The following is an 11,564-nucleotide window of genomic DNA, read 5'->3' as shown; positions in this document are numbered from 1 at the left end:
TAGAATGACACCAAATATAAATAAACATCAATAGCTGTCCTGCATTCTGTATTAGGGAAGGAAAATAGTTAAGGGTCCCATGTCATGCTTTTCCGGTTATTACCCGTCCCCTTGTGTGTTATGTCGTTTTTTTGCTTGTAAACGGTCTGCAGAGTCAAAAACCCTCAAAGTACACCCTGTAGCGAGTAAAACTCTAACACAGAAAAGACCTGTCTATGCTGCCCCAGAACGCCTCGTTGGAGATTTTTCTTTTTCCATTCTTTTCTTCCTGGTACCAAGTGACGTAAGGACGACCAAATGGACCAATCCGTGGAGCTCCTCACACGCACACATACTCACTCAGCCTTATATTTTCTCAGCCGCGAATCCGCGATACTCTGCAGAGTTTCGCCGGCACACTCAGCCTTATCTTTTCTCAGCTGCAGCTGCGTGGATCTCCACTCACAGTTCGCCACACACTCACGTGTGTGTGAGTTCAGGCTGAGTTCAGGCTGAGTTTCGCCGTGTGGAGCTGTCTCGCAGACCCCACGCAGCAACCAGGAAACGACACCAGTAAGCCAGCTCACACTGTCAGCTCCTCGAGTCTCAAAGAGCGGAGCAGCGAGCCCCGCAACGTCCCGCCAACACGGCACCCAGACCCCACGCAGCATTCTCATCTGTTTGTCCATACTGGTGTCATTTTCTGGTTGCTAACAAACGCCATTGTAACACTTAAACACACATCAGAGCACAGTGGGCTCATAGGGAGGGGAGGGGGGGCAGGAGCTCCAAAAAGGCGGGTAGAACAAAGAGTGAATACACATAATATACAGAGATGCTGTATGAGAAAACAATGTGATTTTGGAACATTGAACAATGTAAATCTATTCTAGTATACCTCAACAATGGAATTATGATCAGTAGAAATGGCCATGACATGGGACCTTTTAAGATTACGGTGTTTTAATGAGAAAAATAAATGAAAATTTGATTCATTTAATATTTACAAAGAAAGGGGCCTTAGATATTACATATGAAAACAATTAGTTGAGTTTAGTATTATAACTGGAAATCAATAGTTGGCATTTGTTATTCGGAATACTTATTCAGTCATTATTTGTACTTTCTATACCAGCATGTGAGTGCAACAATTGAAAAAGAAATCCACATGCAGTATAAGCATTTGGTGGCTTTAAATGCTGTGTATTAAAAGTCCATCTGGTTAACCATTTAACACATATCCACACTCCAAAATGTAAAATAATATACAGTTCATGTAAAAGGCCTTGATAGGTAATGAAATGTAGAGGAGGGCAATTCCAAAATCACATATTCTAGACAGTTAAGAAAGGCATAGAGGTGATCAAAGCCACATCTTCTGTTCATGTGAGGTCTGATCAGGTTCTGTATTACAAATCGTCTCCAGGCTTTGAAATGGTCATTTGAGGTTGCTCCTCATAACTGTCCTGCTTCCCAACCCAGTGGATGCCATAGCCATTCTCCTTGGGCGGGAGGCGTGGCGAATGCTGGCGCTCTAAAGTGGAGAAGGTGGTGAACTGGACTCTCTTTCGCTTGCTGGTGGGCGAGTGGATGGACTCGCTGTGCATAGGTTTGCTCCTGAGGGAGCCCCCACAGCTGATGGGCGAGTCCGTAACAGAGGCTAGGCAACTGGGCCTTCTGGACATAGAGGCAGTCTTATCAGGCCCGATGTCTATAACGGTGGTTGTAGTCTGGGTTTCTTGCTGGACTGGACTGCCTGGCATGCTCATCACCAGCTCAGCGTCTGTGCCGAGCCATACCCAGTCATGCCTGTGCCCTGTGGGTTCCTGGCCGTGCGAGGGAGGCTGCTTGTGCCTGAACTTAACAACATAGGTGACACAATTAACCAGAAAGACCAAGATGGCCAGGCAAAAGACGCCCAACAGAGCGTACATGCCAATCTCCAAGTCTGTGAGCGGCCTACTGGCCAACATTTCTTCTCCACCTATTTCTACCTCTGATGTCTCCTGACCAGGTACCTCCACCTTGGTGGGAAAGTTATAGTTCACCAGGTTCCCAGGCGCCTTCACAGTGCTAGCAAAGCTGGTCATATCCTCCGCTATCATATTGTCTGACCCATACACCTTGCTGCCATCTGCCGGGCTGCTCACGATGCTGGTAGGAATGTCGGCGCTTCTTGAATTAGTTGTCTTTCCCACTCCTCCGAGGCTCCCACTGGTGATGAAAGTTCGTTCTGTAGTTTTGATGGTGGTTGTAATTTTCTGCATGACACTTTCCTCTCTATCTGAGGTGGGACTGCGCCGTGGAGGGTTTTGGAATGGTTTCCTTTGCTTCCTCACGCTTCCCACCTCTTCTCCATCATTCCCATAGTCATTGTCCTTGTTGCTTATCGTGCTGCTGTCCGTGCTACCAGTATTGCTGTCTATCCGCCGACTGTTCAATCGAAACTTGACCTTGAGGCTGCCGTTGCCCACGGCCACAGTGCTTTTGCGTTTGGACTTCTGGCAGGACTCACAGATGGACATCTCTACTCTAACCAGGACTCCCTCGCCCTCACCCTCGGCCACCACAGTCGGAGGCGTACCCTGCACTGACACCACCCCCTGATCTAGAGACGCCACCATGACTCTGTAGTAAGCAGGATCATAAATGTCAAGAGGGGTCTGGTTGCCATCACTGAACTGCAGCCAGACACTGACCAAAGCTTCCTAAGAGAACAAAAAAGAGGAGAAATTGTAATTGTGCTTCTAATCCTACTTTTCATCTTTTAGTCATTATATGGATTCAGTCATTTACCTGTTTGGGGCTCTGTAGGACCTCCTGTGTGGTTGTGGTTGCCAGGATGGCCCTATTGCTTCCAGTACTGAGCTGCAAGGTCATGGAGAGGCCTGAAACCAGCTGGACGCCCAACTCTGTAATGGTCACTTTGTCATCCACGACTTTGATCGTTTTCTTAGCCAGGATTGCATCAGATAGTGGAGAAAACACCTGTCATAGAAAATCAGATACACTAAATCAGAGGTTGAAGAGTTAAGTATATCATGTTCAACAAGTGCAAGTAAAGCAAATGAAACACTCCATCTGACCTGGGGTCTAGCTGCTTATTGCTATGACATTGGTAACAGGATTAGGATTTCAGGTCATTACCTGGATGGTGGTTGTCCCGAGGTCTCGTCCTGACAGCACCCTTCCAGACTGCAACCTTGCCACTCGAGGGTCCTCCACCTTCATGAAGTATCGAACCATCCTTGTGACATCCACCTGCCAATCCGAGCCTAGGAAATAGGCCTTAGGATCCCGAGTTTCTGCCTGCTCTGCCACGAAGTGAGTTAGCACCCGCACCAGGGCATGCTGGTACTGAAGCATGCAGCCCTTCCCTTTCCTGTCGTCTTCTTCACTGTTCCAACCATTTCTGCAAAGCACACGTACAAGTCACACCTGTCACATGGTAAATGCTTTGACCTGCTAAACTCCAATCACTCAACCCTGTCTCTTTGCCTGATTGGATCAGATTGAGATAATGTTCATTATCTAATGGAATCAAAACCTTAAATCCTTGGAGAAATATGATGTGTATGGGTTAGGGGTGGCTATTATATATCCTATCTACAAAACCAAGTAAGAGAAGTTTTTATGTTAAATAAATTGTTTGTTTGTGGGTCCCACCTTTTTGAAGTAAGTATCGGCACCCTCCAGCTTTTGATCTGGCTCAGTTCTTCGTCTGACACCTCGATCTGGAGGGGGAGTCGAGGCATCCACACATTCAGTTCAAGTTGAGCACTCAGGTAGCTGTAAGTAAAGTTCACCACCAACTTCACCTTGCCCTTTATCTCTTTGCCATTCATGAAAACATAGTCGCACCTGTCCGACACCTGGATAGGGGGAGATAATCCATCAGAACATGAATATATTATCATTTTAATTTGGTGTAAGCACACTTGTGTAAACAATCTACATCACACTTTGTTGTCAATGAAGGAGATATGAGTCATCTAACCAGTGACAAAAAATAATCAAATATTCTCATAAAAGTCACTACTTTAACAAATAGGCCATTCTTACAACAACAATTGGCCTTGGTGCAGTTTTGCACTGCATGAGTAGCCATAGTAATGTCAGCTGGCTGTTATAAACTACTGCGATGATCACCGGTCCGAAGCGCTATAGAGGCAGCATTGCAATTTTATGTTAATCAAAATATCATGTGGTGCAGTGCTGAACATCAGCCCTTCACAGCAATATACATTCATTAATTCATGTTTTCAAATGTGACCTTGGGAAGTTTGGGCGACTGCTCAAACCTCTCAGGGACATTGTCAGACACGAGTCAGGAGGTTTTCCTTGGTCCTCTCAACGGCCACTGCTTTAAACAAATTGGATAATCAACGCAACATTAAAATTCAGTCACAAACCCCCTAAACTGCACAGGGGAGTGAAAGAGGGGGGGGAGGGAAACAGTGACTTTGACAGATAGCCTAAGGAGGAATTGCAATGATTCCTACTCTCATTTACGTGAACTCAACAATTTGTAAGAGAATGTGCTGTCACAGGGTCATGCTATTTTTGAGAACATCCTGTGTCCTCAGTGGGTCACAGCATCAGTCATCCTGCACCCATGACCAGAGCATTAGCTTTCGAATGACCACATCACTGTGTCATTCTTGGTGTTAGCTGAGATGCCTTGGACTCTTTCCTGAAAATAATCCAATGCTTGATTTATATCCAAACAGCAGACTTAGAGGTGGCTCTGGAGCCCTTGAATGGTTGTCATATGAAATGTCTAATGCAAGCATGGCAGAACAGACAAGGTCTGATATAGATCAGTGAACTCATGTGTATAATTCAGTGTAACCAGTCATCCAGAGAAGCATCCTTCTCTGAACCTCCAAGAGCCATGTCCAAACAATATTCAGAAGCATCAGTTTAAAAGGAATGGCATTTTTATGTATACTCTTGCAAATCATTCTAGTCACAATCTGATTCTGCGGCCACGAATATCCTTCCGTCAAAATAGATGTTTGCTAATAATTACGATATTACTTTCATCATTGGGTACAGTATTCAAGGCTAAATGAATAAAGTATTTAATGCTGCACCGACACAACTGTGGGAGTAGTTTTCTTGTGTGAATAAAACATGTAAATATCTTTGAAGAAAGATGTATTGTAAAGGGACAATCATTCGGGCTTGATAATTTAGTCAAAAGAATAAGCCAAGCCATGAAAAGTCCTGATTGATCACTGCTTAGACAACTATGCTCAATATGTCTCTGATTAATATATTAAAGTCTCAATCCTTCAATACTGAAATGACAAAGAAAATGCCTATAAGCACATTTCAAATCTCTCCAACAATCATGCATATACCATCACAGCAGATAGGACTTTGTTTTGTTTTTGTTTTGTCACATGAGCGACACATTATGGATACATCCCACCCCATCTATCACTTGCAGATTTGATACTCGGAGATCAGAAGAGAAAAGATATTGGAGTCAACATGTTAGACTAAGTAGATTAAAGAGAATATTTTTGAATGAAGCCGTGCTCTGGTCAGCAAATAAACTGAGAGCTACTGTAAGCTCAGAACAACAGTAAAGACGGCTACGTTACAGGGTTGAACACAAATATTTATTCCACACCAGGCCTTTTGACCTCCCCATGTAATCCTACTTTTCTTATAACTGACACTAATCTGCACTAAAAAACATGTGCACTTACTGTATACACTGTACTACAAATCGTATTATACTATCAACCTACCCATCTGTTGTTTGCTAGACATGCTTTGGGCAGCAAATAAAAAAAGTGTAATAGATGGCTGGAGTACACAGCATGCCTTTGTTTACTTGCCACTTTACCCTTGAGTAAGTACATTCACAGCCTCTGACCTCAGGGGCAGGAGACCTGACTTTCAATTTCATAAATAAACAAAGCGGGCTTTTGGCCTTCAGCCGTGCTCAGGTTTACAGGATAAAAGTAGCCAGTCATGAGAAGGGAGGAGAGGCAGACTGCGAGGTCATTTGTGAAAAGCGATTGAGCTCAGCGGTTGTTCATTGTCGAGGAGATTGATGGCAGATGCTGTCGGATCCCTGCTAATAGTTAGTTTTACTGTGTGCAAAAGACTCAGAGAGCAGATGTGACTTTGGTAGAACTTATTTGTCCGTCTGTCCTTCCCATCAGAAATGAATCAGGCCTTGGCTTTTTAAAACAGCCACTCTAAATTGCCCCCTGGCCTCGTAGATTCAACAAGGGCAGACAAGGCACAAACATCTCACCTTGTTCCATTCATTGCTGCTAAACGCATTTTCGTTCTCGGGTAACCATTCACAAGTACTAATTGAATGTTTTCTAAATCAGTTGCGAATCTAAGGTTGAATGCAACAACAACAAAATAAGCTATTTCTAACCCTAACCTTTTCATTATAATTGTGTCCCCAAAATTGAAAAGCTTTAAAAATCCTTCTACCCTAAAATTATTTTACTGGGAATGTGTGAAACCAAAGACACTTTGCAATAAGGTGTTAGAAGGTTATAAATGATGATGTGAAGGCTAGCAGGTTAACCTACCTTCAGAACATCTTCATCAGTGGAGCTACAGTCTGTGTAGTCGGACACGTCAGTTATCACTCCGTCTTCTTCCACTGCCACCGTCCTCACAGGCATCACCACCTTCTTTCCAGTCAGAACAGCTGTGTTCAGGATCTCTGTGTCCTGCAGGGAGGCCAGGGAAATCAGCAAAAGTCATTACATTTTAGGGTACCACTTTACAATAAGACTACACTTATAAAGGATTCATAAAGGGTTTATAATTAGGTTATTAATTAGGTTGTAAAGACTTAATTAATCATTAAGAAGCATTGATAAACCAGTTCTAACATAGTTTTCATACATCAACACAGGCTCACTATTTGGCAAGATGACTAAGCCTTATATTGGCTACCTAGCTTACTTCGTATTCTTCATCAGCCAGCATCCTTGGTATCTGTTGTTCACTGAGTTGATTCCCCCCCATCCATCTTGATGTTTCTTGGCATCTCTTTATGACCATTTATTTACGAGTTACTATCATTTATAACTGCCAAAAGGGAGCCTTATTGTAAAGTGTAAAACACATTCCCATGTATTAATGAGTTACTACCATTTATAATAAGGCTTAGCAGTACAGATAAATGTGGGCTCACTATTTGGCAAGCAACCGGTCACAGTTGCCCTGTTTATCTCTTGTCTTATAAAAGCTTATTAATTACTTATAAAGTTTTCACAACCTAATTAATAAATTAATTGCAAACTATTCGTAAACCCTTTATAAGGGTAGTCTTATTAAAGTGATACCCATTTTGTTCTATTATTCTAGTTACATTTAAATAAGAAATTGCAACAAAAAAAACGTTTTTGTTTGCAATTGTTGGGCTCTTGGGTGTAGTACCAAAAGGGTTTTGGGACAGTAGCACTGTGGACTGCTGTAGGAGGAAGGTAGAATAGACCGGAGTGATGAATTGTGACTAAGTGACTCATCAGTCCAGATAAGGTGAGAAGGCCGGTCTCCCTTTGGGACACTAGGGGAGGGGGAAGCAGATTTAAGGCCTGGTGATGGCCAGGTTTTCTGCAGAGGCATGTCCCACAGAGCGTTAACATATCTGCTTGAACACAATCAAATAACTTGACCCGCGGCGGTGAACTAAAAATAATCTCTACATCTACAGTACAGCCTGTTCTTTCACGCTCAATGTATTATGAAATAGGGCAGCGGTGGCAGGTAGAGCACAGTTGTCCACTAATCACAGGGTTGGATATTTGATCCATGGGTCCACTTGTCCTTGAGCAATACTCTGAGCCTATAGGTTGCTAAGGGTGGTAAAGCCGGCAATTTGAAGGGAATTGCTTCCATGTATGTGTATATGTGAAATGGTGATATGAATAACACTATTATAAATACTGTAGGAGAAGCATCCATCTGTCTCACTCTCTGTGTTTTTACTTGCATGTGCATGCATGCATGGATGATCAAAGCATGAAAATGAAGCAGATGGGTATGTGTCGTCCTCTATAAAAACACATTGTTTTAAATGAAGTTGAAATAATTGAATATAGTGCATGTAAATTACTTTGAGAGTAGTGGAGCGCAGTTAAGTCAAGTTTCTGTGCATGATCAGTTGAATCAGATTTAAAGAGACACTTGGTTACTCGGTATGAAAATGAAGCAGATGGATATGTGTCCCTTGACTGTAAAACTGGCTTAAATGAAGCTGAAATAACTGAACATATTATTTTTTTTGCTGTCATACAATATAGTTAAAAAAAACAGATCTGAAGGTTGTCAGTGAAGTTTTCACCATTATATAGAAGTGTTGAGCAGCAGCACTATATGGAGTTCACAGAGCAAGGCTCGGAGTGATAAGTCAGCGCTAATGTCCCCTCGAGCCAGCCATCAAATCTCTTCGTGTTTGGCCCTCTGCCTGAGGCCAGCTTTTAATCCACGAGAAAGATGAACCATGTCAAATTCACGAATCAGGATACTGTAGCATATCCTCATAACGTCAAGCTCTATGGCACCATTATGATGGAAATGCAGAACTGTGAAATGTAAGTAACCCTTCTGCCCAAACGAATGGCATATTGATTCGTAACTTTTAATTGCACATATTTAATCAAAAAAGTGTGGTTGAATTAAAACTAAGAAACTGAAAAAAAGAGTGTGTCAGACTGAGTCAAACCGGCAAACAACGGCAGAAGAAGTTCCCAGGTGACACAAAAATTCAGATTCAATGTTGTAAGTGGCTTGAACTCTTGTATACTGTTCTGCCTTTAGTGGTGGAGATTATATCATCATGGATTAATTATAGAGGATGCATGATAAAGAGGCCCGCAGCACCAAAATAGAAGCACATGAAGCAGCTGTTAGGAGGAGAAGAGGACCATATTGCATGCCAGAACAGAGCACAACAACATAGAGGAGAAACATCAGCTAGCTGACAGTCAGCTACTCAGGGTCAAGCTCGGCTCAGAATAGAACCCATTTACAAAACAATCCAAAGCATATCCAGTCTTCTGTGAATGCAAACAAGACGCAAGTGGATTACAACAAAGTGCAATTTATGATATTATTTTGCACCAACACTCAAAGGAGGAAGTGTTGGCGTTATAGGAAACACTGCTGTCAGAAACATCGATTTTGTTTTGTTTGGTGTGTCATGGAAGCTGTCAGCTAACTAACCATTACAAGAGGGGCCAGGCCAACAAAGTCTCTTTGAGTTGTATAGATCCTCATGGCTCCTTCAGTCTTGGCTACGTTTTTGGACGCGGATGTTAGTTCCAGCCTCCAGATGATCACCTGACTTTCAAGAGGACTGCTCAGCTCCTCCACCTCGAAATCCATCTGAAGCACCTCCAGCAGACTGCTCTCCAGCCTGAATGGGAAGCAGGATGAGTTAGACATACATGCATTCATCTAAAATTCCACAACAGCAAATGTGGTTTTCTAAACTGTGTAACAACTGTGTAAAGTTTATATAGAAACGCAAATCAGGAGAAGAACACACTGTAAAATTGACTTTACGGCAGCTTTGCTATGCTATCATTCATTATAACTTGATGTAAAGAGTGCCATATTTGTGTTTCTACAACGTGTAAGAGAATGCACAATTCCACCAGAAAGAAGCTTTCCATCAAAGTCTCTGATAATTAATCTGATTATTTCACCATTGGGGTGCGCAATTACCTCATCACACAATAAATTCCTGTAGAGATAATGATGTTACATTTCGTAAAGGTGCAGTGGTTTTTACGGCAGTGTATCCTGCACTGTGGCTCATTGCTCTCAGCACAAGACGAGTCATTGCAGTAGCTGAATGGACACATTATTTGCCAGTATGAGCAGAGCCAAACGTCCTCACAGAATAACTTAAACCACTAAAGGTAAATGAATATGATGTGCTGCCATTGCTGCTGTGACATATTGATCCATCCCTGGGATCTATGTCATCCCCTGTGCATGGATCCAGTCATTACTAAGTGGTCCTATCAGATTGCAATTTTTACATATTCAGGAAACAGTTGGTGCTGTTGAAAGTTAAGTATAAAGTAACCAGATGAAGATTTGGACTGAATTCTTGGAGATATCAAACTCAAAGTTAATAATAATGTTATGAATTTAGTCCTGTAGGAAGAAAGTGAAAAGAGTTGTGTAGCAGGATGTGATCACACTAGCGGCGACAACGCCTTATCTTTGTTTTAGGGCTTTGAATCTGGAGGCAATTCCACAAACTAAACCAAAAAAAGAGTAGAGTTGAATCTCTCTGTGCTGCTAGACCTACCCTTGAATTGCGGGTACTGTTAAATGTGAACTGAATATAAGTTGTTCCGAGGACAGTGGCTTCCTGCATACACAACAAAGTAAAAGCCTTTATAACTTATAATGGCCTTTCAGTGATGGCAGCCAGAACAGAGTGTCCTAGCCATGAATTCAATTTTCTCCTATGGTCCAAGTTAGTATGCTGGGTTTTATTTCTTGGCACTGAATTGAACTATAGAAAAGATATATTGGTGGACAAAAATGCAATAAGAATGCACATACCCGCATGGACATTATCAGAACCACTGCATCTGGGTGTACAGTACATTTTATAAATGTCTGTGCCAGGGCTGTTCAGACAAATAGTAAGTCATGTTCACTGCATGAAAAGGACCTCTGAAGGGCTGCATCCCAGCCGTGTTTCTGCATTGAAGCAACAACAATTGGATAGACTACAAATCATATTTTGTTAATCCTCTATTATGTTCCAAACTCAACAACAAAGCACACAATAGTCCTCTCTATACTGCCCTCTCACTCAGTGCACCATATATCTGCCACCATTAAGGGCAACACGAGATTAAGTGTAATTGAATAATCTTAGCATATTGATTCCAGACCTGAGATTAAAAGATAATTATTGTATTCTGGTCAAGAATCAAAACAAGATATACTTAATTTGAATGAGCACACATATATCCCCTTAAGTATGTATTAACACAGATATCTGTAGGAAATTCTATTTATGCCTCAATCATTCTTGTGAAGCTTGCCGGGGGATAATGCTTTAACTTGTTTACGACTGGCAGCCTGTCTGTGAGTAGCAGCGCTTTAATATTAAGATCCAAAGCAAGCTGCTGTGACAGTGGATTTAAGCTTTAATGTACATATACCGTAAATACTTTAAGTATTCACTAAAGCCAGGAAGACAAAAGGTCAGAGAAATCCCCACAGTGATGTGACATTGGACATGTGTTTCTGTTTGTGTCATGACATTTTAGGGGGGATTAGTGTAAATGACTAAGTGAAAGAATATGTTAAATACTGTATGTTGCGATAAAGCCGCTTTCACACCAAGTACTTTGCCGTACTTAGTGCCGGCACTTATGGCGCATTTCCACTGCAGCGGGTAGCCCCGTTTAAGCGTCCTTAATCGTCCTCAAGCGGCCAGGCCAGTTTTTGGTGGCCTTTCCATATAGCGTAGCACCGGCTAGCAGGTACTTTTTCCCTCTTTTTCCGGCCCCATAAAATCGTGGTTCTATCAGGCCAGGGCTGAACTAGTGACGTCAACA

The 11,564-nt window shown here is 42.3% G+C and overlaps 1 protein-coding gene across 2 annotated transcripts in view; it reads right to left on the bottom strand.

Annotated features, from left to right (window-relative positions):
• Positions 1-1,003: 1,003 nt before the first annotated feature.
• LOC104950387 (transmembrane protein 132D) overlaps positions 1,004-11,564 on the bottom strand; it is a 27,574-nt gene continuing 17,013 nt past the window's right edge. For both annotated transcript variants that reach the window (XM_010776906.1, XM_010776905.1), the window contains exons 3-8: positions 9,196-9,388; positions 6,549-6,692; positions 3,646-3,851; positions 3,127-3,391; positions 2,776-2,967; positions 1,004-2,687 (exon numbers count right to left, since the gene is read on the bottom strand). In XM_010776906.1, coding sequence (XP_010775208.1) covers positions 1,389-2,687; positions 2,776-2,967; positions 3,127-3,391; positions 3,646-3,851; positions 6,549-6,692; positions 9,196-9,388 — 2,299 coding nt within the window. In that variant the 3' untranslated portion in view covers positions 1,004-1,388. The remainder of the gene's footprint in view (positions 2,688-2,775; positions 2,968-3,126; positions 3,392-3,645; positions 3,852-6,548; positions 6,693-9,195; positions 9,389-11,564) is intronic.

Source organism: Notothenia coriiceps, unplaced genomic scaffold (assembly GCF_000735185.1).
Source record: "Notothenia coriiceps isolate Sejong01 unplaced genomic scaffold, NC01 NC01_scaffold00017413, whole genome shotgun sequence".
In the NCBI taxonomy this organism is placed as follows: domain Eukaryota; kingdom Metazoa; phylum Chordata; class Actinopteri; order Perciformes; family Nototheniidae; genus Notothenia; species Notothenia coriiceps.
This window is presented reverse-complemented; position numbering and strand designations above follow the sequence as displayed.